Source organism: Aspergillus sclerotioniger, assembly GCF_003184525.1.
Source record: "Aspergillus sclerotioniger CBS 115572 chromosome Unknown BO94scaffold_50, whole genome shotgun sequence".
NCBI classification, from domain to species: Eukaryota; Fungi; Ascomycota; class Eurotiomycetes; order Eurotiales; family Aspergillaceae; genus Aspergillus; species Aspergillus sclerotioniger.
The window spans coordinates 75,713-99,041 of record NW_020291040.1 but is presented as its reverse complement, the minus strand read 5'-3'; the positions used below and the strand labels follow the sequence as shown (position 1 = coordinate 99,041).

At 51.5% G+C, this 23,329-nt stretch overlaps 7 protein-coding genes across 7 annotated transcripts; 3 read left to right on the top strand and 4 right to left on the bottom strand.

Moving 5' to 3' along the window:
* Nucleotides 1-6: 6 nt before the first annotated feature.
* Nucleotides 7-3,133, bottom strand: BO94DRAFT_551423 (putative protein kinase Yak1; the record flags this gene model as incomplete). Its single annotated transcript, XM_025613544.1, has 8 exons — nucleotides 7-776; nucleotides 828-1,186; nucleotides 1,275-1,394; nucleotides 1,452-1,711; nucleotides 1,764-1,923; nucleotides 1,996-2,195; nucleotides 2,251-2,522; nucleotides 2,581-3,133. The coding sequence occupies 8 exons, from the start codon at nucleotides 3,131-3,133 to the stop codon at nucleotides 7-9; spliced, it is 2,694 nt and encodes an 897-aa protein (XP_025461766.1).
* Nucleotides 3,134-5,323: 2,190 nt separating this feature from the next.
* On the top strand, nucleotides 5,324-9,112 carry BO94DRAFT_591083 (DNA-dependent ATPase RAD26; the record flags this gene model as incomplete). Its single annotated transcript, XM_025616085.1, has 3 exons — nucleotides 5,324-5,557; nucleotides 5,619-5,692; nucleotides 5,746-9,112. 3 exons carry the CDS (start codon nucleotides 5,324-5,326, stop codon nucleotides 9,110-9,112), a joined length of 3,675 nt encoding a protein of 1,224 aa, XP_025461765.1.
* A 1,400-nt stretch (nucleotides 9,113-10,512) lies between these two features.
* Nucleotides 10,513-11,765, top strand: BO94DRAFT_540583 (uncharacterized protein). Its single transcript, XM_025612943.1, has 3 exons — nucleotides 10,513-11,184; nucleotides 11,267-11,371; nucleotides 11,437-11,765. The coding sequence occupies exons 1-3, from the start codon at nucleotides 10,881-10,883 to the stop codon at nucleotides 11,547-11,549; spliced, it is 522 nt and encodes a 173-aa protein (XP_025461764.1). The 5' UTR covers nucleotides 10,513-10,880; the 3' UTR covers nucleotides 11,550-11,765.
* A 964-nt stretch (nucleotides 11,766-12,729) lies between these two features.
* On the top strand, nucleotides 12,730-14,192 carry BO94DRAFT_330667 (uncharacterized protein). The gene is made up of 3 exons (XM_025606973.1): nucleotides 12,730-12,945; nucleotides 13,030-13,626; nucleotides 13,675-14,192. Exons 1-3 carry the CDS (start codon nucleotides 12,840-12,842, stop codon nucleotides 13,809-13,811), a joined length of 840 nt encoding a protein of 279 aa, XP_025461763.1. The 5' UTR covers nucleotides 12,730-12,839; the 3' UTR covers nucleotides 13,812-14,192.
* Nucleotides 14,193-14,970: 778 nt separating this feature from the next.
* On the bottom strand, nucleotides 14,971-16,558 carry BO94DRAFT_330622 (RNA polymerase II mediator complex subunit MED27 domain-containing protein). Its single transcript, XM_025606972.1, has 3 exons — nucleotides 16,026-16,558; nucleotides 15,305-15,961; nucleotides 14,971-15,240 (listed from the first exon to the last, which is right to left on the bottom strand). The coding sequence occupies exons 1-3, from the start codon at nucleotides 16,242-16,244 to the stop codon at nucleotides 15,079-15,081; spliced, it is 1,038 nt and encodes a 345-aa protein (XP_025461762.1). The 5' UTR covers nucleotides 16,245-16,558; the 3' UTR covers nucleotides 14,971-15,078.
* Nucleotides 16,559-17,039: 481 nt separating this feature from the next.
* BO94DRAFT_591079 (cytochrome P450) lies at nucleotides 17,040-18,753 on the bottom strand (the record flags this gene model as incomplete). Its single annotated transcript, XM_025616084.1, has 4 exons — nucleotides 17,040-17,209; nucleotides 17,267-17,533; nucleotides 17,582-18,242; nucleotides 18,304-18,753. 4 exons carry the CDS (start codon nucleotides 18,751-18,753, stop codon nucleotides 17,040-17,042), a joined length of 1,548 nt encoding a protein of 515 aa, XP_025461761.1.
* Nucleotides 18,754-19,307: 554 nt separating this feature from the next.
* BO94DRAFT_591078 (putative serine peptidase, family S28) lies at nucleotides 19,308-21,082 on the bottom strand (the record flags this gene model as incomplete). Its single annotated transcript, XM_025616083.1, has 3 exons — nucleotides 19,308-20,547; nucleotides 20,595-20,809; nucleotides 20,864-21,082. 3 exons carry the CDS (start codon nucleotides 21,080-21,082, stop codon nucleotides 19,308-19,310), a joined length of 1,674 nt encoding a protein of 557 aa, XP_025461760.1.
* Between the last annotated feature and the right edge of the window lie 2,247 nt (nucleotides 21,083-23,329).

Here is a 23,329-nt window from a genome sequence, read left to right as displayed (position 1 = left end):
ATGCACTCAATGCCACTGGTTTTGGCCCATAAAGCCTTCGCCCCCAAGAACGCCATCTTCAAGGGTCCGAATAAAGTCGCGGTTTCTTGTCCCGCCTGTACGGCTTCCCCGTCGTCTTTGGCCGGCAGAATTGGGGTCGACATACCCATCTGGAGGAGGTGGATAATATGCCGGGCTAGGCTGCAACCGAATAGGTGCATTGGGGTCGAGGTGGCTGGCCACACGTTGGATTGTCGGTGGGATACCTCCCCCCTGAGGGTCCATGGTGGACGCACGCTGCCGCCCAGCTCGAGTTGTCGCTTGCGCGTACAGGCTTTGGGATGGTGCGTATTGTGCTTGGGGCACCTGCCCCGGTATGAGGTTCATCTGATGGCCGTAGGCTGGTGGCTGGGTGGGGTATGGTGGAGGGGCACCTTGTTGGTGACCAGTGAACATGCCGTTGTACATAGGCGGCGGTGGCGGCTGAGCATGTGTGGGCGTATGGAACTGATTCAACTGCATAGCATATGCATTCTGGGCGGCTGATTGAGCATGGGCTGCTTGTGCTGCCCTCTGTTTACTGGCAGCTTCTGCTTGCTGTTGTTGTTGGATTCCAGGAGCAACGGTCTTGTTCAGCGACGAATACTTCAGGTTCATCGGGGGAACAAAAGGTCCCGTGAATTTCTGTTGCGTTATGAAAGGATGCAATTTGGCTTGCTGTGGTGACCAACGCTCGAGGGGGTTGATCGTCAATAAGCCACGAACGAAATCAATGAAAGCCACTCGGTTATTTAATTCTGAAGATAATAGTTAGCAGGTTTATGTATGCTCGATTGGAAATCACCGACCTCGTTCAATTTCTGCCTGCTTCATATTCTTCCTCGGCATGGGATAGCTGCGAATAATCTCTTCCAACGTCGACGCTTGGAAGTACTTCTTGCTCGGCTGTTCTTTTGTGTTGTGCTCTCGAGAATATTGCTCCAGACTCTTTAACCGGTATGTTTTCCGACCGAACTCGTCCTGGGTCTTCTCGAAGAATTCACCTGACTGCTTGCCCATCTCCAGCATCCATGTTGGAGGCAGACCAAGCATTTCTACAATGCGGCAGACCTGGTTGTATTCCGAAGACCCGGGAAATAATGGCAAGCCAAGGAAAAGTTCGACGACAATGCATCCCAGAGACCACATGTCTATCGCAGATGAGTAGCTAACAGGATGTCAGTCAGGCGTGTATAGAGATGGAGAAATCATGTCACGGATAGAGTCCCGGGGGGGAGGGGGGTGGATATGCGTACGGCAAGCCAAGAAGGACCTCTGGTGAGCGGTAAAATCGGGACTGAATATACGTGTAGACGGTCTGTCGCTCGTCACAGGCCGACCCAAAATCAATGACCTTGATGATGGGACTCTCCAAACTGGGAAGAGCACGGAGTCAATATTATAGATATGCTCCAGTTCCGTCAATTACTCACTTTTTCAACAAGATGTTTTCAGGCTTAAGATCGCAGTGGATCAAATGCGCCTTGTTCAGAAGGCTCAGTGCGTTTAGAAGTTGCTGTGCAAATACGCGTACCAAAGTCGTACTCAATCCCCGGAATTGGTTCTGTTTGATTAACTCGTAGAGATTGACACTCAACAATTCGAATACCAAGCACAGATGCTGCCGATGGATAAATGTATCTTTGAGCCGGAGCAAATGATGATCGTCATTTTTATCATATCTGCTATTGAGCTGCGGCGGACATTAGCAGGAGCCAAATAAGGATTGACCATGAAGGACTCACCAGATCTAAGACCGACACCTCCATCATGCTCTGGTTGAAGTAGGCAGTCTTGTTCTTGATGACTTTCACAGCTACTACTTCTCCCGTTTTCAGATTCTGACACTTTACAACCTGGCCGAAAGTTCCTTGACCCAAAACATCAAGGATGAGGTAACGATTCCTAGAAACGATCAGTACGACTGAAGATAACGGAATGAAAGCATCTCCAAAATGTCGTGAAATCTTAACGTACTTATGGCCTGCTTCTTCACTGCCTAATATGTCGTTGACATATAGAATGTAGTCACTATCCTCATTGTCATAGCCATCATTCTTCACGCCTTTGCTGGGCTTGGTAAGGACCCGCCTCGGATTTCTCGAGGACTCATAGTTGAAATTCGGGTTGCATATTCGGTATGTCGCTGGGAGGTGTGTCGTCAACGCTTGAAGAGGCTGCGGATATGTCAATAGGTGCCAGTTGTACAGCCCATAGCTTCGGTATGCTTACGCTAATAAAGCCACCCTCTGGATTCGCGCGTCTGTAAGCTGGCTGCGCATTCATCCGTGGTTGGAGTTCCTGGATGGACTTGATTTTTTGAAACTTTGGTATAGGGCCTCGGCCCGGCTGATGGCTTCCCCCAGATATGGATGCAGAACGAGGCGATCTACCATCTTGCGCAAATGCCGCATTGAGTTGGGAGCCCGCAGAGGGCGGGTAGTACTGGTCGGAACTCATATCGGCGGGCTGTAGAGGGGGGAGTCTAGGGGGCCGTGATGCAGCTGCCACGGAAAATGTTAGTTGCTGTACATTTGACTGTCTGCAAAGATAGATACTCACAGGGTGGTGATTGAAACGCCTGGGGGGGTGAGGCGTAGCTTGAACCCCTTGTCGGCGACCGTCGTGGTTGATTCGGCCCGGGCGGGAAAGCATACGAGTTATGCGATTTCCCCGGACTCGCATTAAATGACAAGGAAGAAGATAAGACATTCATAGGAGAATACCTGCGAGCTGCCGACGACTCCTCAGTTGGAAAGTATTGTGATGAAGGTCGGCTGTGCTGGGTCGGTCTCGTAGAGTATTTGGCACGGTTGTACGGATCCGCATCCTCCATCGTGGTGTCCGCATCGGTGACATAATCCCGACTACGTGGCGTCGCAGCTGGAGACGACGCCATGGAGACGGTTCTGGACGCTGTACCGATCGAAGGTGGTTTGGCCGTAGTGCCGGGGGCCTGGAAAGGCTCGTAGGTGTATCCCACCGGCGGCTGAGAGTGTTGTGGCTGGGCACCGTATTTTGAGGCTAGGTGTTGTGGATTAGACGTCAACCCGTTGTTGAACTGCGCGGGATGCCCCATTAAGGGATCCTGGTAGGGCTGCCACTGCGAATCCATTTCTCCCCTCCCTTATGACGGCGTCTCTGAGTATGTAATGAGAGATCAGATCAGATCGGACATATGATGATCATTTATCACTGTCGACAGCGCACATGCACCACGATCGGGGGTTAGATAGCAGCGGGGACGATAGATGCACGTAGCGCAATCAGGCGGAGACGACGCGGGACACCAACAAGCGATGGTGCAATTCGAAAATCGGGGGAAGACGAAACGGAGGAATTGATGCTAGTTCCAGATTGCGTCGAACCTCATTATTTGAGCAGCAGACTGTTCTGGTGACGAGGGCTCAAGGGGCGAGGGGAGGCGGCCAGTGGATGGACGGGATGGGCGGTCGCAATCCACAATGACGGGTGCGACGCAGCAGCCAATATCGATGCGGCAGCTGACACGCGAAGGGGGTTGGTTGGAAGGAGGATGGCGACTGAACCAACTGTTGGAACTCCCGGGAAAGATGGGAATCCAGACAGCAGTGTACAGTCGAGGACAAAGACCCGAACGGGGGATTGGGGGGGGGGGGGGGGTTGGAATCTGGAAGCAAGTCCAGGTAGACAGTGGGCACTGAGAGAGACCGACTAGTGCGGAGGGGAAGAAAGGAAGAGAGGGAAGGGCAGTAGTGATTTCAGTTCGTGGAGGTGGAGATGGCCCTCTGACGCTGCGCAGAGATCCGGCGTAGGCCTCAGGCTGCCGTTGGGTTGGGGCTTGGAAATGGTGCCGGGAAAGGGCCACCCACGGACCAACCTACGAATTACCTACTACTTACTGTGTATTACTACTATTATTATTATTATTATTATTATTATTATTATTATTATTATTATTATTATTATTATACACAGTACTGATCTCACGACTCGGTGCCCCTCTCGGTATTCCGTGCACGGTAGGATGGATGGCTAGGTAGTAGCTGAGATTGGATCGGCTGCCAGCAGATCGAGGCCACCCCAGTTCGGTTGACAGAAAAAGAAGACAAGCAACAAGGGGAGAGGCAAGCAAGACAGGATAGATTTACTCCGTATTAAATACAACAATGGATGTAGTTCAGGAACATTCCCCTCAAGCCACGCCCCCAGGATTAGAACTGTACTAAATTAATATCCTATCCATCCCATCCCATCCCATCCCGATGTAACTGGGGAATCGATTCCTGGAAATTAATTATCTCATGTCTGTCTGAGGCCCGAGTCTGTTACCTGCCTCTCGACCAGCCTCTTGACGACGATCGCCCTTCATTGGGTATGTAAGACTACCTATCTCCGCCGCCCCTTGGGCATTCAGCACTACTACAATTTCAGTATTTCAGTATACCTGAGCCGGGTCCCAGTAGATAGATACCTTCTGGACGATCGTAAAGAAAGCATTATCCATACTAGACTGATATTACAACTGCCAATTGTCATGTCTCGAGTTCTGTACGACGTCTCCCTCCAATCTACGGATGCACATCATCATCGCCGTTTGCAGCGTGTGCCACCCCCATAATACTTAACTATCGCATTCATTACAAGTCGGAGGATAGCCAGACAAGACCAGGCCCGAGTGCGTATTCCGGTGCTCGATGATTTGTCCCGGAAGAAAGACCCGAGGTGGGCGGGATTCGATTGATGTTATGATTACCTAGTTGATTTGATCTCTCCATCAGCTGGCTGTCATTCTGGAGGTCAACTGAGGCAAACACACGGGCCCCAAAGCCTTCCCGGTGACGTGGGAGGCTACGTGGAGTATGACTAACAGCCGGAAGGCTAGGCACCCACGGCGGTGAGGGCCAGGTTGCAGTCGGTGAAGTCTTTCTGCCGGGCTTATGGTTATCAGTCGTCGCGGTCCTCCGTTTAGATGTCCTCAGTCTTCCAAAATCTAAGATTCTTTTCACTTCCTTAGTCGCAGCCAGGTGTGAGGTATCCAGAGAGTGGCTGTAGTAAATACGCAAGCCTACGTGTCATTGGTCAGTCCTTTTGAGCGCTGGGATTTTCTAGACCTCTGTCGGATCTACTTTTAACTACACATCGGTGACGCCACTTGCTTCTACAATCCTGATATTCTATCGTCCGCACACTTTATACATTCGCCTGATAGTACCCTCTCATCTCTCTGATAATATCTAGAACTCATGGTTATCTAAGTATTATAGCGAAGGATAGTCGAAACGTTGGTGGAAATATACCGACTGCCACCGAAGCTTGATTCTCAATGGCTTTAGACATGATGGATGAGGCAAATATGAAGGAAGGAAATATGACTCCGACTGAGAATAATCCTGTTGAAAGCATGCAAGAAGACAAAAGGCCACAGATACTTGCATCAGACCCGGCAGCAACCCCAAACCAGGGGTTTTTGGTAAACACCGACGAAGCAAGCCGGTTACGAGAATTGCAGGCCGACGTTCGTGAACAGGATGATCTTGAACGAGATATCTCTCGCCAGGTACTTTTGATCGATTGATTTACCATGTCAAAGGCCCGAGTGATGCTGACGAGCATGTCAGGCCGACAAGTTGCTCACGGAACAGGCTGATGAACGGGATATCAAAAGACTGGAGAGAACTACTTTGGAGAAACAGTATGGCCATGATAAAGCCGAAAATCATGCGTGGAACTCACCATCTTACCCAGAAAGCTTGAAACCCAAATTCTGAAATTGCATCAAAGTTTGTCACAACCAGTTGGCACATCTGCGAGAGTTCGTATCAGGAATGAAGTCGAGAAGCTCGAAACCCGCAATGCTGCATTGGCAAATGACCTTATAGAAATTCAGCAAAGGATTGATGACAGGCACCGAGGACAGGAGACTGCTTCTCAGACAACTGGAACTGGCCGGATGCCGAACGAGTCTCGCCGAGATTATCTCATTCGGACTGGAAAGATCACACCCTTTTCTAATATGAGTACTGGGCCAAACCATGGCCCTCTTGCCAGTCTCCAGGATGCCCTCATCGATGCGGAGGACGAACGCGATGAAAAAGAAGCAATAGAACAGGTGAAAAATAGATCGGCGGTTTCACACCGTAACCTTGTGCGGCCAGGATTCGGCTTCGATGAGGTTCCTGACTCCGGTGTGCCAGAAGAGATTTCTGTTTCTCGAGCAACCAAGCGCCGAAAGATAGGCCATGGCTCTCACATAAGTGAGACCCGTGTAGAACAAGAAGTCTTGGATCAAGGCGCACAGGTTCCCGAGGAGGTTCAGTCAGAGGACCAAGACGAATCTGCGAGTTACGTGGAGTCTGAGGAGCAACCATCTTCATCAGAAGATGAAGAAGAGTTTTTACCTGAAGAGAGGCCAAAACGAATTGCGATGCGAGAAAAGGCCCCAAAGCCTTCGAACGAGGTTGAAGATTTTAGCGGGATGGATGATGGGAACGAAAAGCTGTATCAATCCAGGTTCCAATATTGGGTTACCCGAAGGGCAGCTGCTAGGAAGCGAGCTCTTGAAGCAGGCCACGACCCCGAAGTGGATGTCGCTGAAGACTCTGTAGATGGACCTGATCAGGCCGAACAGGAGGAATGGTTCAAGTCTCATCCCACAGTTGCGGACTTGCTGTATGGCAACGGGTATCAGATACCCGGCGACATACACCCTCTTTTGTTTGATTATCAGAAGACCGGAGTGCAGTGGCTATGGGAATTGCAGCAGCAACAGGTAGGTGGCATCATCGGCGACGAGATGGGTCTTGGTAAGACTATTCAAGTTATAGCTTTTCTTGCGGGTCTTCATCATAGCAGAAAATTGACCAGGCCCGTCATTGTCGTATGCCCCGCCACGGTCATGAAGCAGTGGGTTAACGAGTTCCACCGCTGGTGGCCGCCTTTTCGTGTATCTATTCTGCACACGTCCGGTAGCGGAATGGTCAACATCCGGAATGAGAGCAGCAGAGAGGATGCTCTTCTCTCTCAGGAATGGAGCGCCTGCGGTTCCCGCGGCATCCCAACCGGCTCGAAAGCAGCTAGGAGAGTTGTCAAACGTGTGGTAGAGGAAGGGCATGTGCTAGTGACAACATACTCGGGTCTACAAACTTATGCCTCTCTTCTAATTCCGACTGAGTGGGGTTGCGCTGTTCTGGATGAAGGCCACAAAATCCGGAATCCGAATACCTCAATCACTATCCATTGCAAAGAACTTCGGACACCTCACCGTATCATCTTATCGGGAACTCCAATGCAGAACAACCTCACAGAGCTCTGGTCTTTATTCGATTTTGTCTTTCCAATGCGCCTAGGAACCCTGGTGAACTTTCGAAACCGATTCGAGTTCCCCATTCGCCAAGGAGGATACGCGAACGCCTCTAATCTCCAGGTACAAACGGCTGCTAAATGCGCCGAAACTCTCAAAGATGCCATCAGCCCATATCTTTTGCAACGGTTCAAGGTTGATGTCGCAGCCGATTTGCCTAAAAAGAGTGAACAAGTGCTGTTCTGTAAGTTGACGAAGGCGCAGCGACAGGCATACGAGACATTTCTTGGTTCCGAAGAAATGAAATCCATCCTTGGGGGGCGTCGACAGGTTCTATACGGTGTCGATATCCTACGAAAAATCTGCAATCATCCCGATCTACAAAACCACAAGCTGCTGTCCGCAACGGCGGGCTATGGCAGCGGGTCCAAGTCCGGTAAGATGCAAGTCGTCAAGTCGCTATTAGAGCTATGGAAGGATACGGGGCATAAGACTCTGCTATTCACACAGCATCGGATCATGCTGGATATACTCGAGAAATTCGTGAACTCGCTCTCTGGGTTCAACTACCGTCGAATGGATGGTACTACACCCATCCAGCACCGGCAAACCATGGTCGACGAATTTAACAATGACCCAACTCTGCACGTCTTTTTACTGACCACTAAGGTTGGCGGGTTGGGCGTAAACCTAACGGGGGCTGATCGGATTATTATATATGATCCAGACTGGAATCCCTCTACCGATGTGCAGGCGCGGGAGCGAGCATGGAGGCTAGGACAAAAGCGCGAGGTCACCGTCTACCGGCTTATGACCGCTGGGACCATTGAGGAGAAGATCTATCATCGCCAGATCTTCAAGCAGTTCCTCACGAACAAGATCCTGAGAGATCCCAAACAGCGCCAGACTTTCCAAATGAGCGATCTCCATGATCTCTTCTCCTTAGGAGAAGAGAATCAGGGCCCTACGGAGACAAGCAAAATATTCAAAGATGCTGATGTCACTTATGAGAACAGAGGTAGCACATCTCGACTGCCTGGCGCAACAGCTCAAGGACGAGATGCGTCGGATGATCTGCGGGAAGAGAAGAAGGACATCAGCAAAGTGGTTGGTATAGCGGCGGTTGAAAAGTTTCAGGGCGACGAAGAGCAATGGAGCAAACAAAAGAAAGAAACTCCCGGTGTCAACTCCGAGTCTCGCATTATGGAAGGCATATTTGCTCGATCTGGGGTCCATTCGGCCCTAGAGCATGACCAGATCGTGAATGGCAAGCGAGTGGTGCGAGCAGACCCCAAGATAATCGAGGCAGAAGCGAAGAGGGTTGCTGCTGAAGCTGCTGAGGAGTTGCGGCGCGCGGGAGAGGCAGCGCGGGCTGTGCCCATCGGGACACCAACCTGGACCGGCCAATTCGGCCTGGCTGGGAGACCCGAGGAGGCCCCAAGCCGGCCTGCGTTTGGTGGAAGCAGCAGCACAGCCAGACGAGCGATAGCCGGTCCCTCCTCAGCCAGCGTCTTGGCCAACCTCTCCGCGCGCGCACCCTCGTCACGAAGTAGCAGCAACAGCAACAGCCCTGTCCCATCGCGTACACCTAGCGGAGTGGATTTCATAACCATGATCCGAGATTTCATTACGGCCCATGGCGGGGCAGTATTTACTCAAATGTTGATCGATCATTTCAACCGCTACTGCACCACTCCGCAGCGGTCGGCGGAATTCAAGGAAATGCTGAAGACGATTGCCGTGCTGAACAAGGGCGGACGGAACGGGCGCGGCAAATGGTCCTTGAAGCCTGAATATGCTCAAAGAAGATAATCATGCTCTGTCATTCATCTTCTATCGGGCAACTGAACTCGTGCCCAGTCGTTGATATGCCGGTCTTGACTGGGGCGAATGGACATGGGACAACCGTGGATGGTTAGATTAATCGGCTTTGAAGGGATGTGGATTGTGACAAGGGATACCAATGTTTTGGGCGAGCGTGGAGTTGGACTGAAACTGCCGATCCCATTTTCCCTACAATACTGCACGTGTACAATACAGCGGTCATCGATAAATCAATTGGGGAGGGAGATACGACGTAGCCTAACTGTACATGACGTGCACTGACTTTCGGATCTGATCATTGAGACAGCCGAGCGACATCGGCAAGTCCCTCATCTGCCCCAGTTCCCCGGCGAAAGTGATATCGAATCCGTGGAAAGGGCTCGTAATCATGGAGTCGAGCCCATTGTGTGATGTAACGCCGGGTGAACCAAAGAGGCGGCCCGAATGGAACGGGCGATCATGATGTCAGCCATTCGGGCTCCTATGGGGTGCGGAGTACTCAGCCATCGCACAATGGAAACACCTGAGTCCAAGACAAGGGCTTACCGTGTACTGCAGTGTACGGATTACTATCACAGGCCCAAACAGGACGGGGTCATGCAGTCTATCCATCTCCACCTTGGGTGCACATCTAGTACTGTATTCCATACTTCTATAATTATCATGCTCAACGCCCCAAGACGGGCTGTCCCCTGAATATCAGCCACCATTGGGCTCCAATGGGGAGACATGGTTCATATGACGAGGACTAAATTGCCGGGAGATTAAATTCTAGGTGATGACGATACTAGTAGCTGAAGAATCCTGTCCGCTTGCAGTGCTGAAGACATTCCTGTGAGAAAGGGTCCATCGGTCGGGCATTGATTGAGTGATCAGCCGATACCTAGATTAGGATCGGCTGCTTCAAGTTTGAGGGATTGTTGAGGGGACAAAAATAGAAGACGAACAAGTCAGCAATCTGATCCGATCTTAACCGTGCCGGGTAAAGAGAGACAATGAGTGCATGTGCTGCTGATGGTGATGATGTATCGATACCATCCATCTCAAACGTTCGGAGTAGAGAGGACGATGTCTCAGCCTCTCAGCCATGACAAGCCCCGCCATCCTCGTTCATTTCAAATTCAATCCATGATCGATCCCCCGCCTCCATTTCGCGGCGATCCAATCACCCGTTGCTGCTGAATTCGCCGCCCAACGCTGACTGGTCCGGCTAAGCCCATCGGCCGGAGAGGCCAAGCCCAGCCAGCCAATCGGGCCGGGAGGGCGGTCACTCCGAGCACCCCAGTGGGCGGCGCGGTGGAGATGCCCTCCAGTTGTGCCTGCCTCTCTGGGTCGTGGCTGCCAAGTGCGCCTCTCGGCCACTCGTTCTGCCAACTTGAACCACCATCCACCAACCACCAACTGCCCTCCTCCACAGGCCACTTTCTCTACTAGTAGTTTCTCCCCCAGCATTCGTGTGGGTTTCTATTCTCAGGTTGGCTCAAACTTTTCTCTCCTCTCACTGGTGTTTCTCTGATCACCATCCATTGTTCCGGCTTAGGCATTTCGGCGCCGATTTACCGTCCCACCGCTGTAGGTGGATCGTGGTGGCTATTCGATATAAAGACGCAGGGCGTCCCGTCGATTTCAGCCATCATTCATCACGCACCATCCTTCTTTCTCCTATACCCAGGATTGTACTATTTCAGGACCTATCCACGAGCCTATCATCTATCTTGTCCCCCTTCACACCATCTTTCCACCAACACAATTCAGCATGAAGTTCCTCGCCTCCTTCGCTTTGCTGGCGTCCACCGTGGCAGCCGGTCCCATCGCGTACCCTCGCGCGGCCAGCAACGCCACCGGGACCTTCCACCTCAAGACGACCGGTGCTTCCAATGAGGATCACAACAACCTCTACGTCTATGCCTACCACACGGGTGCTGGGTTCAATGATGCCGTGCTCACGTCAGATGTTGGAACGGCCAGCCCGGCGTTCCTGAACGGCACGCACACTCAGTTTGACCTTGGCACCCCCTTCCCCTGGGGATTCAAGATGGGTGCCCAGAACAACTATGCAGGTTAGACTTTTTGTCCCTTTCCCTTGCCATGTTCTGTCTGCCGTGCCACATGGACGACCGGTGAAATTAACTTTGCTTGCAGCCTGGGAGTCCGTCCAGATCAACACTGGATACGGCGACGAAGATTTCTCCATCAGTGGCACCAACTTCGAGTGGTCGGAAGCGAATGGCTTTGGAGGCTGGCTGGGTGAGTGAACTCAAAAACCTTTCGAGTAACCTCGGGACCTGCTACTAATCACGGCTGCTATTTAGTGTGTGATTGGTACCACAACGCACCCCAGCTGTTCTACATCTACAAATACTACCAGCCCGATATTCCTTCCTCTTGCAGCGAGGTTGACCTGACGGCCGAATACACTTCCTAAGAACGATGTCTAGACCCCGCCACTGGCCCTGAGAAGGGCTCGATGACGCGCGTGGCGTGGATGATGATTCATATGACCCGAAGGACTTGGGAGGATACGCCTCTCTCCCAACCCGACACAGATTGGACCCTGTATCAATACGCCTGTGAAACGACCGACGCTAGTAATGTTAATACTAATAATGATGTGTGTGTGAGTGAGATTTGATGACCGGGGGGAGGATTGTGTTGTACGCGAAGCATGTGATGTTGAATAATCAGGAATGCTTTTTCATTTCATCAATTTCTAGAGAAGCTTCTGTTTTCAAAGCATTTGCATTTACACCGTGCTAGAGAGCTAAAATGCTATTTCTTTATCGAAGTGCTTGCTTCCAATCAGGTGTTGCTTGTGGTTTTATCTTAGTGGCCAATAATTGGCAATAGTGGCTGCCGGGGCCCGGTTAGTGTCGCAGATTTGCGGGGGCAGCGGTAGAGATCATACTATCTAGACTAGATAGTAGTACACCGGTGTCACAGTGTCACCGTAGGGATGTCCACTCCGGAAAGAATGCTGGGGCCCGGGGGTCATGATCTCGCTGGATTATTCTATCCGAGGGAAGAGACTATCTACGTGAAACCACCCCCTCGGTCGGGGATGCCTGGTCGATGCCTGGGGGATGCCTGATAGCAGCCTCAGGCGATGGCCCGCCAAAAATAGCGCGGATGTCTCAGGCAATGGCCCGATCAGGCAAGGCGCGGCCACCCGCCTCGAATCGCCCTTTCTTTTGCCTCCGTCGCTCGTCTCTCGCTCTCTGCTCATCGCTGATCCGACGCTGCTTCGGTCGGTCTTCGTTGAAATTCTCCTTCCTTCACTCGCTGTCGGTCGGTCGTTTGCATCTTCTTCATCTTTCTCCCCATCTCTCGGATTGCTGAGATCGACCTGTCCCTGTCACTCGCTTTGTTTACCCCCCAACTTCGACCCTCGTTGGACCCTGCCGAGACTCACCCATCAGACGATCTGCATGTTTCAGTCCCGCTGGCCTGAAAAACACCTTTTTGTGCAGCTCACAGCGCTTCTCCTCGGGCCTTGAGCCGCCATCACGCTATATCGGATTATCCTCGCGATACTTGGGACGTCAGCTTTCGTCGTCCATCCTCCCCGGTCACTGGCACCCCTGTTGCTTTGTTTCAGTCGTTCATCCGGGAGAAAGGGTCCCCGTCGATCGGACCCTGATTTTTGCCAAGGGAGTCAACCGACCCCTCTGCTGTTCTATCAACACAGCCGCATACAAGTCCAATCGCTTTATCCAAAATGCGTTCCATGTCTCGTCTTTTCGTTCTGTGCCTCTTCCTGCTGCTGGGGACGCTCACCACCGCTTGGCCATGGCGCCCACACGGCGAAATGTTGCAACGGGCCGGTTCGTATCCCCATCTCCTGACACGGACACTCGACCTTTTCGCTAGTTCCCTTGACTGACTGACCTGTCAAGATACCACCGCAGCTGAGAGCGCCACCACCGGAGCCGCCGCTACAACTGAGAGTGCATCCAAGACCGACTCAGTGACCAAGGCCGCGTCGGCCACAGGAACTGGCACCTCCGTCACCGGTACCGGTACCGGTACACAGGCTACTACACAAACAGGCACTGCCACAGGGAAGACCAGCACAGGTTCTCATTACACAAATACGTCGTCCATCTCGATCAATCCTGCTGCCGGTGCCGGTGGTATCTCCATGCTCACCCCCACCGAAGGCGCCACATCCTACTATAGAATCGGCGACTATGTGACGTTGGCGTGGAACTACACATCGTTGACTATCAGCCCAACGGCTGTCAATGTCGTAGCTTCGTGCAGTTTGAACAGTGCCACCTACACGATCTCGACCAACATGACCATGGGGCCAACCGGGAAGGTGATCTGGGACACTCGCAAGTACCAGGCCAATGCGACGGTCCCGCTGTTGACGGCTTCGTACACGTTGATCGTTTGGGATGCGAGCAAAGCCCTTACCGAGACGGCGAGTGCCGGCTATCTCAGCGCTGCAAGCGGATACACGTTCGGGATGTACAGCTCGCAGCCGTATACTCCGCTCAACGGTACGTTACCATTTCGTCGAATTGGTTCAACATTCTAACCTCCAATAGGCTTTGTCTGCGCCACATGCAGCAGCGCGTTCTCCGAACTAGAACGCATGGGTCTGAAATTTACCATGGGCATGGTCACCATCACCATTCTATCCTTCACCTGGTTCGCCGGCGGTTCCGGTGTCTTCTCCACATAGGCGTAATCTTTGTGTGACGACGAATATATCTTTTATGCATTAGAATGTTGCATTGAGCTGAGCGAATTCGTTTGAATTATGATGACAGCAATCTATCAGCAAGGGCTTGGTTTGGCGTTTGTGTGTTTCTGACTTTGGCATGTATTGCGGTATAATGGCTGGGACAGTCGCCTTTCTTTCATTCATCGATGTTCTATATGAATTTCAGCAAATAGCGGGATATCAGTGTAATAGTGCATGCGCGGTCACGACATATTGATGGTCTCTTGGTCTCTCCACCTGACTTGTTTATAATGAGCTGATTTCGACTTATACTTTCGAGTGCTGTATAATTACTTAGACAGTCTGTCTGGACCTTACACCTGCCACAGTGTCATGTACCCATATCAGTCTACAAGTACCATGTCTATCATTCACGGATAGTATTTAAACTGAACCCATCCCCTGGAATCCCAGAGGATCCATTATATTCAACATATAACCATACTATCCAACACCGGGAAATCATCCTCATACATCCATATATCTTCACTTCCCACCCTTGAGAAATCCACACAATGTATCTCTATACATCTATGCCAGGGAATGAACTCACTCCTTCAAAACTCCACCACTCTTTTGAATTAAGGATGGAACCTAAATAAAATTCTAGGAGCTAAAATCAAATATAGATTCCTGGTTATCTTCATTTCATAAATGGCATCATATTGTGTACATTCTCCAATCTATTCACTTGAGAACCAATATGAACCAAGGTCACAATGGCATGCATGGCATCCGTTCTCGGTTCGAATCGGACATTAGGACAGGTCTGCTATAGGGATGCTAGATCTGGTGAATGGAGATTATGGCGGTGGTGCATCCTAAACGATCGACCTTCTGGGCAGCCAAAAGTTGTTGTGAAAAGGATTAGGGGGTGAGTGGTGATGGATGTGTTTCTGGTGTAGGCCTGGACTGAATGAGGCCGCTGAGGGAAGATGCTTTTTCACACGGGTATGGTGCGGAATAGAGAGAGAAGGCATAATTTCCAGATGAGGCAGGTTTTTATTCATGGTGATAGATATGGCTTGGTAGATGGTGTGGTATTGCAGGTGCCCTGAGGTGAAATTTTCGCGATGGTATCGTGAGAAGGATAGGGAGGTGTATGATATTCTCAGATGGGCTGAGGTATATGGGAAAAAGTGTCCGGATGTTGATCGAGGAACGATTTAGTGCGAGGGTGAATGTCGGGCCGATAAACAGTGCCCTTTCATACTATCTCTCTCCGTCATGCGATGCAGGTTGGATGATAGGGTTCCCAAATCGGAGTGGCTTGCTGAGGAACAGAGGATGGTTTGCGGATTGTGGGAAGGGTTGCTGCATTGTCGGTCATTTTATTGCATTTCAGACAAGGTGCTTGCTTGATATTTGAGTAGGATGACATCATGTCCTAATGAATAGTCAGCATGTGTCTTTCATCGTGACTAGTATTGGATGAGCGTAGGCGGACTTACCAGTAGATAATACAGGTCCCATTGCCGAGGACGAGAATTCAAGCAATGCACCACCGCGGTCTCGAGTTTCGACGGGGGTTGTCCATGCTGCGTCCTAGCTGAGACCCGCCAGTCAGGTACACCGTTCCCATCCTGTCCTGCAATAGCATCAACCTTGAATGCCATTCCTGCTTTCACAAGCACGACCGTGACGGACGATTCGTTGTGGCTAGGCACAACGCGCACACCGGGCACATTCTTCTGAGTAAAGCCCTCGGCAATCGCTCTCCAGCCACCCTCGGTAGCCTGGATCTTCGAGCGCTCCAGCTCCTCATTGGCTCTCTGCTGCTGCTCATTCTGGATCTGCTCTTCTTTGCGGAGCTCCGCGAGAATCATATCATAGTCTCGCTCCCATTTGCCCGTTGGCTGCAGCATGCGGCCACCGTTTTCTTTGATCTGCGCGTCAATCCGATCCCAGACTGCCTTCATCTCAGGACTGCGCCACATTGACTGAAATTCTTGAACTTCGGAGACACCAGCCCGCGAAGCCTGGGCGAGCTGTTCGTACAGCATTTGCGGCGACTTGGGGGCCGGTCTTCCCGCAGCAGCTTTTGGGTTAACAAGCGGGGCTAGAGGCTCCAGCAGACGCTCAGGGAGTAAAGTCCGAAGTCGGTGGATCTGTCAAGATGTGTTATGTCATGTTTGAGCAAGTGACAAGTTGAAGAAAGAGAATGGTACATACCATGGCCTCCATTTTCTGGAGCTTTGCGAGAGAGGAGACGAGTTGCATTTCGGTATCCCACACATCAGGGTTCGTGTCGTTTACACTGCCGTTGACATTGCCATTCATGCTGTTGGCTCCCCCTGCAGTGAGCTTCGGGTCATTTGATGAATCGGTCATATTAGGCACCACCACTGGCATTCTAGGAAGCCTTTGGCCTTGGTTTGGTGCAGATGCCATATTTAATACCAATAGATGGGCGGATGATAGTAAGAGCGTTGTGTGAGTATTATGAAGTAGAGCCCAGATCGAGCTGAAAATTCAACAAGCTCTTATTCTATAAGCCGACCGACACTCGATCTTCGGATGGTAGAGCAGCACGTGTTTTCAATCCACGTTGATTGATTAACCGTTGCGAGGATGGATCTAATATACGGCCAAGCATGCAGCGAAAGTATCGATCGGTCATATACCTCTAGATGTAAAATGAAGTGATCTCAGACATCCAAGGCCGACTTGGCATGTGGTGTCCGGTCTTGAGACAGGACGTCAACGTCAACAATCGCTAGCGATACATGGAAATGCGGAGGAGGGAATTGTGCCGGCCGGCGTGGGCTGACTCAGCTCAACTGGGTCGTCAGCCACATATCCGCACCGCCACATGAACATGTGGCTTAGAGAAAGAGTGCTGCTGTCCATAGGAAACCTACCGGATAGAAGATGCTAGAAAGATTGATTTCATTATGGGATTCACCTTATGCACCAAAACCGAACTAGGTATTGACATGACAGTCTAGCTACGGCGGCCATCTATGTTGCTATATCATTGGAATAAAATGCCATTCGATTAAGCTTCATACAAATCACACCAGGCGATGGAAAGAGTATCAATAACACAAGACGGGCTAACTGTCAGGGACTTGTCAAGGTTGAAACCTTCGGTCACCGACAATATAGCGCGTGATTAAAAAACAGTTTCAAAGAGTCCCATGATTCGTAAGTTTTAGTATGGCTGGCTGACGCAGCTGTAGTGGATTACTCCATCTCCGATGAATACAGTCGAATATTCACACCGCGGTCATGCGACAATGTGAGACTGGATTGAATGATAGGCTCCATCAAGTCGGGATCGGCATTTTCGATTCTGTCGAACCGTTGCAGCAGTTTGACCAGCGTGTAACTAGCTTCAGTGAGCGCATATTGCTCTGAGAGCACGTTAGTAATGTGATTACTTCATTGTCTTGAAGACAAAGGCAACTTACGGCCAAGACAGATGCGTGGTCCACCGTTGAAAGGCAGGTAATCCCAACCTCGCTTGCTGTTTTCTTCCCAACGTTCTGGCCGAAAGATGTGGGCATCTGGGCCGTATAGGTCGGTCCGGCGATGCATGGCGTACACGCTATATGCGACAAGCTCTCCCTTGCGAACGTAGACGGGGGACTTTTGGTCGGGGCCACCGCCCAATGGTAGTGAAGTATCCTTGACTGCGACGCGGAAGTTGAGAGGCACGGGAGGCAAGAGGCGAAGAACTGGTCATGTTAGAGGACAAATTTGGACTTTGGGGAAGAATGACTTACCTTCGTTCAAGAAATACCGCAGATATGGGGTATCCTTCAGCCTGGCATGTGTGATCTTTCCTTCGGGGCGTTGGGCATCTCCAAACTCCTGGACAATTGTCCGACGAAGTCGGGTCCAGACATTTGGGTGGCGTGCTAGGTAGAAAAAGGCCGAGCTAAGCAGACTGGCAGTAGTGTCGCGGCCAGCCAGGAGGATATTAAGCATATTATCTCTGAGCACTCTCGGATCGTCGTTGTCCGCAGCCAACGCCTCTGCGAAGATATACCTGCCCGCTTCCTTCTTCTCGGGGTGACGCCTCGACTCGAGGGCAAGCTGCACATAATGGTCGACAACCTCGTGTACAAGCCGGCTAGCTTCCTGGAACTCTTTGGGATTGACCATCCAATAGAAAGCCATGGCTCTGGACCTTGATGCTAGGTATTCCTGGGCCAGATTGAATGCCTCGGCGAACCCTTGAGCGCTCCCAACGGCAGACTTTTCCAGAAGACTAGCCTCGGTGGAAGTACGCATCGATCCAACGGATTCGCCAAATAGAAAATGTGTTGCGGAGTCAATCGTCAAGAGAAAAAAGAGCCGCTGGATGTCGAAGCTAGAGCCATCCTTCGGTATCAGGTTGATCATCTTCGAGATGTGGCCGTCCATGAGATCTAGATCAGCAACCTGGTAGTCCGTATCCCGTCAGTACTTGCTTCGTATGATCTGATACTGGGTTGAATCCGACCTGATCACGGGTAAATTGTGGTCTCAGTAAACCGCGTGCATGAGACCAGCCAGCTCCGTCTAGTGTAAAAATCCCATTTCCCAGTAAAGGGTAGAACTCCCGATGCCGGGTCCCTAGGCTGAAATCCTGGAACTGGATTGCCAACACAGCCTTGATATTCTCGGGCTCGATCGTGTTGTGGATGATGAGTCCGCCCAACGCTGTCTGATGGAAGGTAGACCCATACGACTGGTAGTGCTCGGCGATGTATTCAACCCATCGCTTTTCCCGAGCGGCCTTGACGATGCGGATAAAACCCGTGATACCTAAGAAACCTGTAGGGACCACCTTGGAGGGCTGACATCCCAGCGCCTTGGCCTTTTTGCGGTCGCTGTAAGCTTGTTGAAGTGAGCGCAGGACCTTGAAGGTTAGGTATATTGCACCAAGAAGGACAATCGCAGGGACTAGCATGACGCAAATGGGTGTGTGAGAATTTGAATAAAGAGGATGCAGAATCACCAGAAACCAGGTCTTAAGATAGAATTATGAGGTAAGTATGAGTATTTGGACAAACGGCAGGGAAGACGTGGTTCAAACTATGGACAATATATACCCCCGCCGGGTGGCTTCGAATCCATCTGCCTAGATGGCACTTCTGTAGTTGTCCTCGGTCGAAAGGTTTCATGTGAGAGGGAGATGGGAAATAGACATGATGCCCCATAGCCACAACGAACGCGAGGAAACACGGGAAGGGGTGATTCAGTACCGTGAACAATGACGGGGGTGGAAGTGATTGGAAAGAGGGACACTCGGGATCCGGAAAGATCGCAAGCATCTCCCGAAACGGTAAGGCGTTCTGCCCCCAGGATTCGACGCTAAATCACGCCGATCCCCAAACTTCCGAGGCTGCAGGCTCCACTCTGACAACATCCCCCTTCATCCATGTTCCATGGGCCATAGATTCTGATTCTGATTCTGATTCTGATTCTGCTTCTAGGCTCTAGGTAGCCCCTGTTCCTGTGCACTCACTCCTGTCCAAAGCACGGCAGCCATTCCAGCATGGCTGACGTAAAGAGGCCTCGTGATAGCTTACCAGCAGTCGGGGTGGACTGAAAGTCAAAGCAGTGTTCCGAGTTTTCCATAATGTACCCAAAGACCGTGTTCTCGCTTGTCTCAACCCCGCACCCGGGAATCGTGGTCGAAAACTGCACCCCCTGAGGGGCAATATCCTCCGTCGAGAGAATGGACAACGTCCTCCAAGGGTCGAATTCCCCTCCGCTAAAGTAAACATTGGAGGGGCGGATCGTCCAGCCCCCGAACCTTTGGTTGACATCATCCACCAGCGGTTGAGGCGGCAGTAATCCCTTCACGACCGCGCTAGGGAACTGACGGTTACACAATTCCTGCTGGTATTCCAAGGTCTGGTATCGCGACAGCAGCGCGTGTGGTCCGTCATTATTGGCCTGGTAGAAGCCCCATTCGGTGCAGTACTGCCAGGTCCAACTGATGGCTGAGGGATCGCCGTATGGCTTTGAAAAATCGCAATCCAGTGGTGCCGACTCATTAAGGGACCGGCAGTTGGTGTCCATGTTTTCATTCACCAGCTCGGTGAAGACCGGCCATTGTGCCCAGCGTTCAGCAACATATTGGCCGCCATAGAGTGGAGCAAGCCCGTCTGGCCCTGTCGTACCATTCGTCTCGGGGTCAACTTCGAGATACGTGCAGAACGAGCCTAGTCCTCCGGCACCTCCTGACATCCCGTAACTTTGAAAGAAGCCATATATACCCGTTAGAGCTGCAGTGAAATCACCGTTCGAGTTGATTTCGGCGCCGGACCCGAAGAACAGTTGTTTGATGGAGGAGGCGGTCTCTTCGTCCGACAGTTGATCATCGATATAGTCCAAAGCAGCGCGGATATCTTGAGTGCAGTTGGTCCATCCATTGGCGATCATTCCACGATAGACTTGGTCCCAGTACATGGCCATATTGATCCGGGCTTCCACCGGAGCCGACGAGGAAAAGGCAGCATATATGGTCTCCGGATATTCATTGCGAGTCAAGGCAGCGCGAATCCCAGCGTACGAACCGCCCACCATGATCCACGGTGTGCCCTGCGGAGTCAAGTCAATGTCAGGGTATTTCTCGCGGCTGAAGTTGCTGGCAAAGTATGGAAGATCTGCGAGAGCCTGCTTAGTGTTGAGGTATTGAAAGGTCTCCGGTGGTGAATCGTAGGAGATGGGAGCCGGGGTCGACTCTCCATAGTATCTGTTCGCTTGTTAGTGACGCCCGCCTGCTGACTGTACCAAACGAACCTGTGCTCCCAGGCAATTCCCATGGCATCAAGCTCTTCCAATAATCCTCTGAAGAAGGATAACGTGGACGTCAGGTACGCCTGAGCTACTGCGTCCCCGTCCGTCTCCCCTGCGTCGTATACCATGATGGGATTCCCGGGCTTGTAGAACTCATCATTGACCCAAAAACGATTCTCATACGTGCCAGCAGATGAGTTGTCATGGTCAAGAGGGATCTGGGAATGCACAATTAGCATCAACGCACGAAATAAAACCTGGTATCTTCATACGGTGACATATTCAGTTTCTAATGCAGCCGTCATGGCCGAGTGCGAAACTAAAGAATGAATGCTCTGCTGATTATCTATTACAAGGTCGGGGCTCAGACCAAAGTGAGCAAGCGACTGAACTCCCCAACCGAAAGGTGATTTTCCCAGCCCCGAAGCCACAACGGGCCGCGAAAGCAGGAAAGCGCCGATGGCTGCTATCGATGCCGAGTACGAAGGCATACTGTAACTTCGAGAGAACATGAATGAGGTAGATGCAGGTCAGCAGAAAGAAAGAGGATGCCAAATTCCCTGGGTGCTGAAATAGCCATCTTGCCATGAAGGCATTCTTCTGTGCATTTATATACGGGGCATATTTACGATACTATGGGTGAGACGGTTTCGGTCACGAATGTGTCGGACAGCATGAGGTGCTTCGATGGATGCCTACGGACGGTGGATTAAAATCATGTCAGCTCAGCCGAGACATGGCCACATCGTGTGCGGCCAGAAATCTCCGCTGGGTTGGACAACATCCAATTGACGCATTGGGTTGGTGCCTCCGGGCTGTGGCTTCGGGGCGGACGGGAAACCAAAGCTACGGACTCTTCAAGGGCCATCCAGCACGGCGATAGCCGTTTAGCTTGCGGGGTTCCGCTTGCTGAAGATGCCCTGTCGATCTCCATCTGCACAGCATGCAAGGAATGCGCCGCAGGGGCCGGGCCCAGCCCCCATACGGCATTGATGCAAACACCATCTTTTTGCCCCGTAGCCATCATGAGAGCTGGCAAGAAGCGTTTAAAAGGAGTAGATCAATGATCGACTGCCCAGACAATTGAAAGCGCTGGGCTTCTGTTCCGTTTGCCGTCTCCTTCGCCACGAGTGTTGCAGACTGGGGGCGGTGGAGCGAAATTCACCGTAATGAAGTGTAATAGCCGAGTGAGACAAATTCCAGGGGCAGCGTGCATGGTGCACAGAGATCCTTCATCTGAGGCTATTTCTTCCACACCCCCGACCATCCCAGCTTTACTAGTTCGGCCAAGTGAGTGTGGCGTAGCGTGAACAGGGATCATGGATATCCGAGTAAACAGGGGGTAATCTCAGCACGAAAAGGCTGGAAAGAGATGTTGAGAAGGAGATCTGGCCAGTGGCTTTGGGTTATTCTCCGAAGCCATTATCTAGGCTCCCACGAATTTCGCTGGAAGGGTGATTGGTATGCCCGCTGCTGTGGAAGTTTGGCTGTTCTGTAATTCGCGGTCTTCAGACAGGTCAGCACTACTGAAAGATGGAACAATAATCCTGCCAAGGAAGCAAGAACGCACTGGCCGGGCAATGGGAGCAGAAATTAGGGGGAGGCGGAGAGGGAAGCTTTCCCGGTGAAGATGGAAGACAGAATGTGAAAACATGACTGGAATGGCCATTTGGCTTCGGGCGGGAATTTGGCCTCAGGCCGGGGTTTGCATTGCGTTGCATTCCTCCCTGCGCCCGGCGAGCCTCGTTCCGTCCGCATCGTGTCGCTATCCATCTGCCTGACCCATGTTCCTGCATCGGCTTTGACAGGTGGGGCAGTGGCCTCCATCAATCTCTGCGTCAGCGGAGAATTTCAACTTTGAAGAGGTTGGGGCCGCGGCCTCAGGAGCCTCGGGGGTCATTATTATTGTGGAACCCCAGATGTTACAACGGGGTCACCCCTGGGATGCTGCACGGTGCATCCTCGCCCATGCCATCAGAAAGTGTGACAGCTAACGAACACAGCCGATATTGCAATGTCGCCTGAAGCAACTATTAGGCCAGATTTTATGTCTGCAGCTGACAAGCTAGAAACAAAGTTCTAGCTTGCTTCACAAGTCACCTAAAGGCAATGCCACAATGGCTCGGCTTTTGGCAGAAGAGGCGAGCAATTACTAGCAGCAGACCTGGCTATCTCGAAGTACCAGACATTCATCAATCACACACAGTTGGACTGAAGTCCTGCACAGCCTTGGCAGTTGGGAGAATTAAGATGTCCACGGATGACGATTAGCCCACCAACGAGTCATTTGAAACTGTCACTTCAGAAAGGATCGGCGCTGCTCGGGACGAGGTACGGATCACTTGACCCCCCAGGGCATCAGAAGCTCACCTTAAGAGCAACCTGAACTCCTGCCTTCTCGGCTGATCAAGTATGTAGCCAAGTGACCAAATATTATCCGTTCGCACATATCAATCATCCAGTGTGCCGATGTCAAAATACCAACAGAGAGATAGGTGAGGCCTGAAGTAGGGCCTATAGAATTGTGAATCTTGATTTGACTCGTGGACCGGCATTTAGGCTGAACATTGCCGAACTTTCACATCGGGTTTACATATCTAGTGTCTACGCGGAGCAGACTCCGTCCCTCAGCCAAGAAACAAGTCCGTCCACCACTGATGATTCTGGCCAAGCCATGGACGGAGTTCTTCAGCGGAGCCCTCGCAAATGATTATATAGGCAAAGATCGGCAAAGCAGC

Bases quoted from the DNA above. Each gene is read 5' to 3' on its own strand.
- BO94DRAFT_330622 (XM_025606972.1), bottom strand. From the start codon at position 16,244: ATGGCATCTGCACCAAACCAAGGCCAAAGGCTTCCTAGAATGCCAGTG. The intron at 15,962-16,025 runs GTATGTACCATT...ACATCTTGACAG, and splicing joins TCCAGAAAATGGAGGCCATG to ATCCACCGACTTCGGACTTT. The intron at 15,241-15,304 runs GTAAGTCCGCCT...ACTATTCATTAG, and splicing joins GGGACCTGTATTATCTACTG to GACATGATGTCATCCTACTC.
- BO94DRAFT_540583 (XM_025612943.1), top strand. From the start codon at position 10,881: ATGAAGTTCCTCGCCTCCTTCGCTTTGCTGGCGTCCACCGTGGCAGCC. The intron at 11,185-11,266 runs GTTAGACTTTTT...CTTTGCTTGCAG, and splicing joins TGCCCAGAACAACTATGCAG to CCTGGGAGTCCGTCCAGATC. The intron at 11,372-11,436 runs GTGAGTGAACTC...GCTGCTATTTAG, and splicing joins TGGCTTTGGAGGCTGGCTGG to TGTGTGATTGGTACCACAAC.
- BO94DRAFT_330667 (XM_025606973.1), top strand. From the start codon at position 12,840: ATGCGTTCCATGTCTCGTCTTTTCGTTCTGTGCCTCTTCCTGCTGCTG. The intron at 12,946-13,029 runs GTTCGTATCCCC...ATACCACCGCAG, and splicing joins CGAAATGTTGCAACGGGCCG to CTGAGAGCGCCACCACCGGA. The intron at 13,627-13,674 runs GTACGTTACCAT...AACCTCCAATAG, and splicing joins GCCGTATACTCCGCTCAACG to GCTTTGTCTGCGCCACATGC.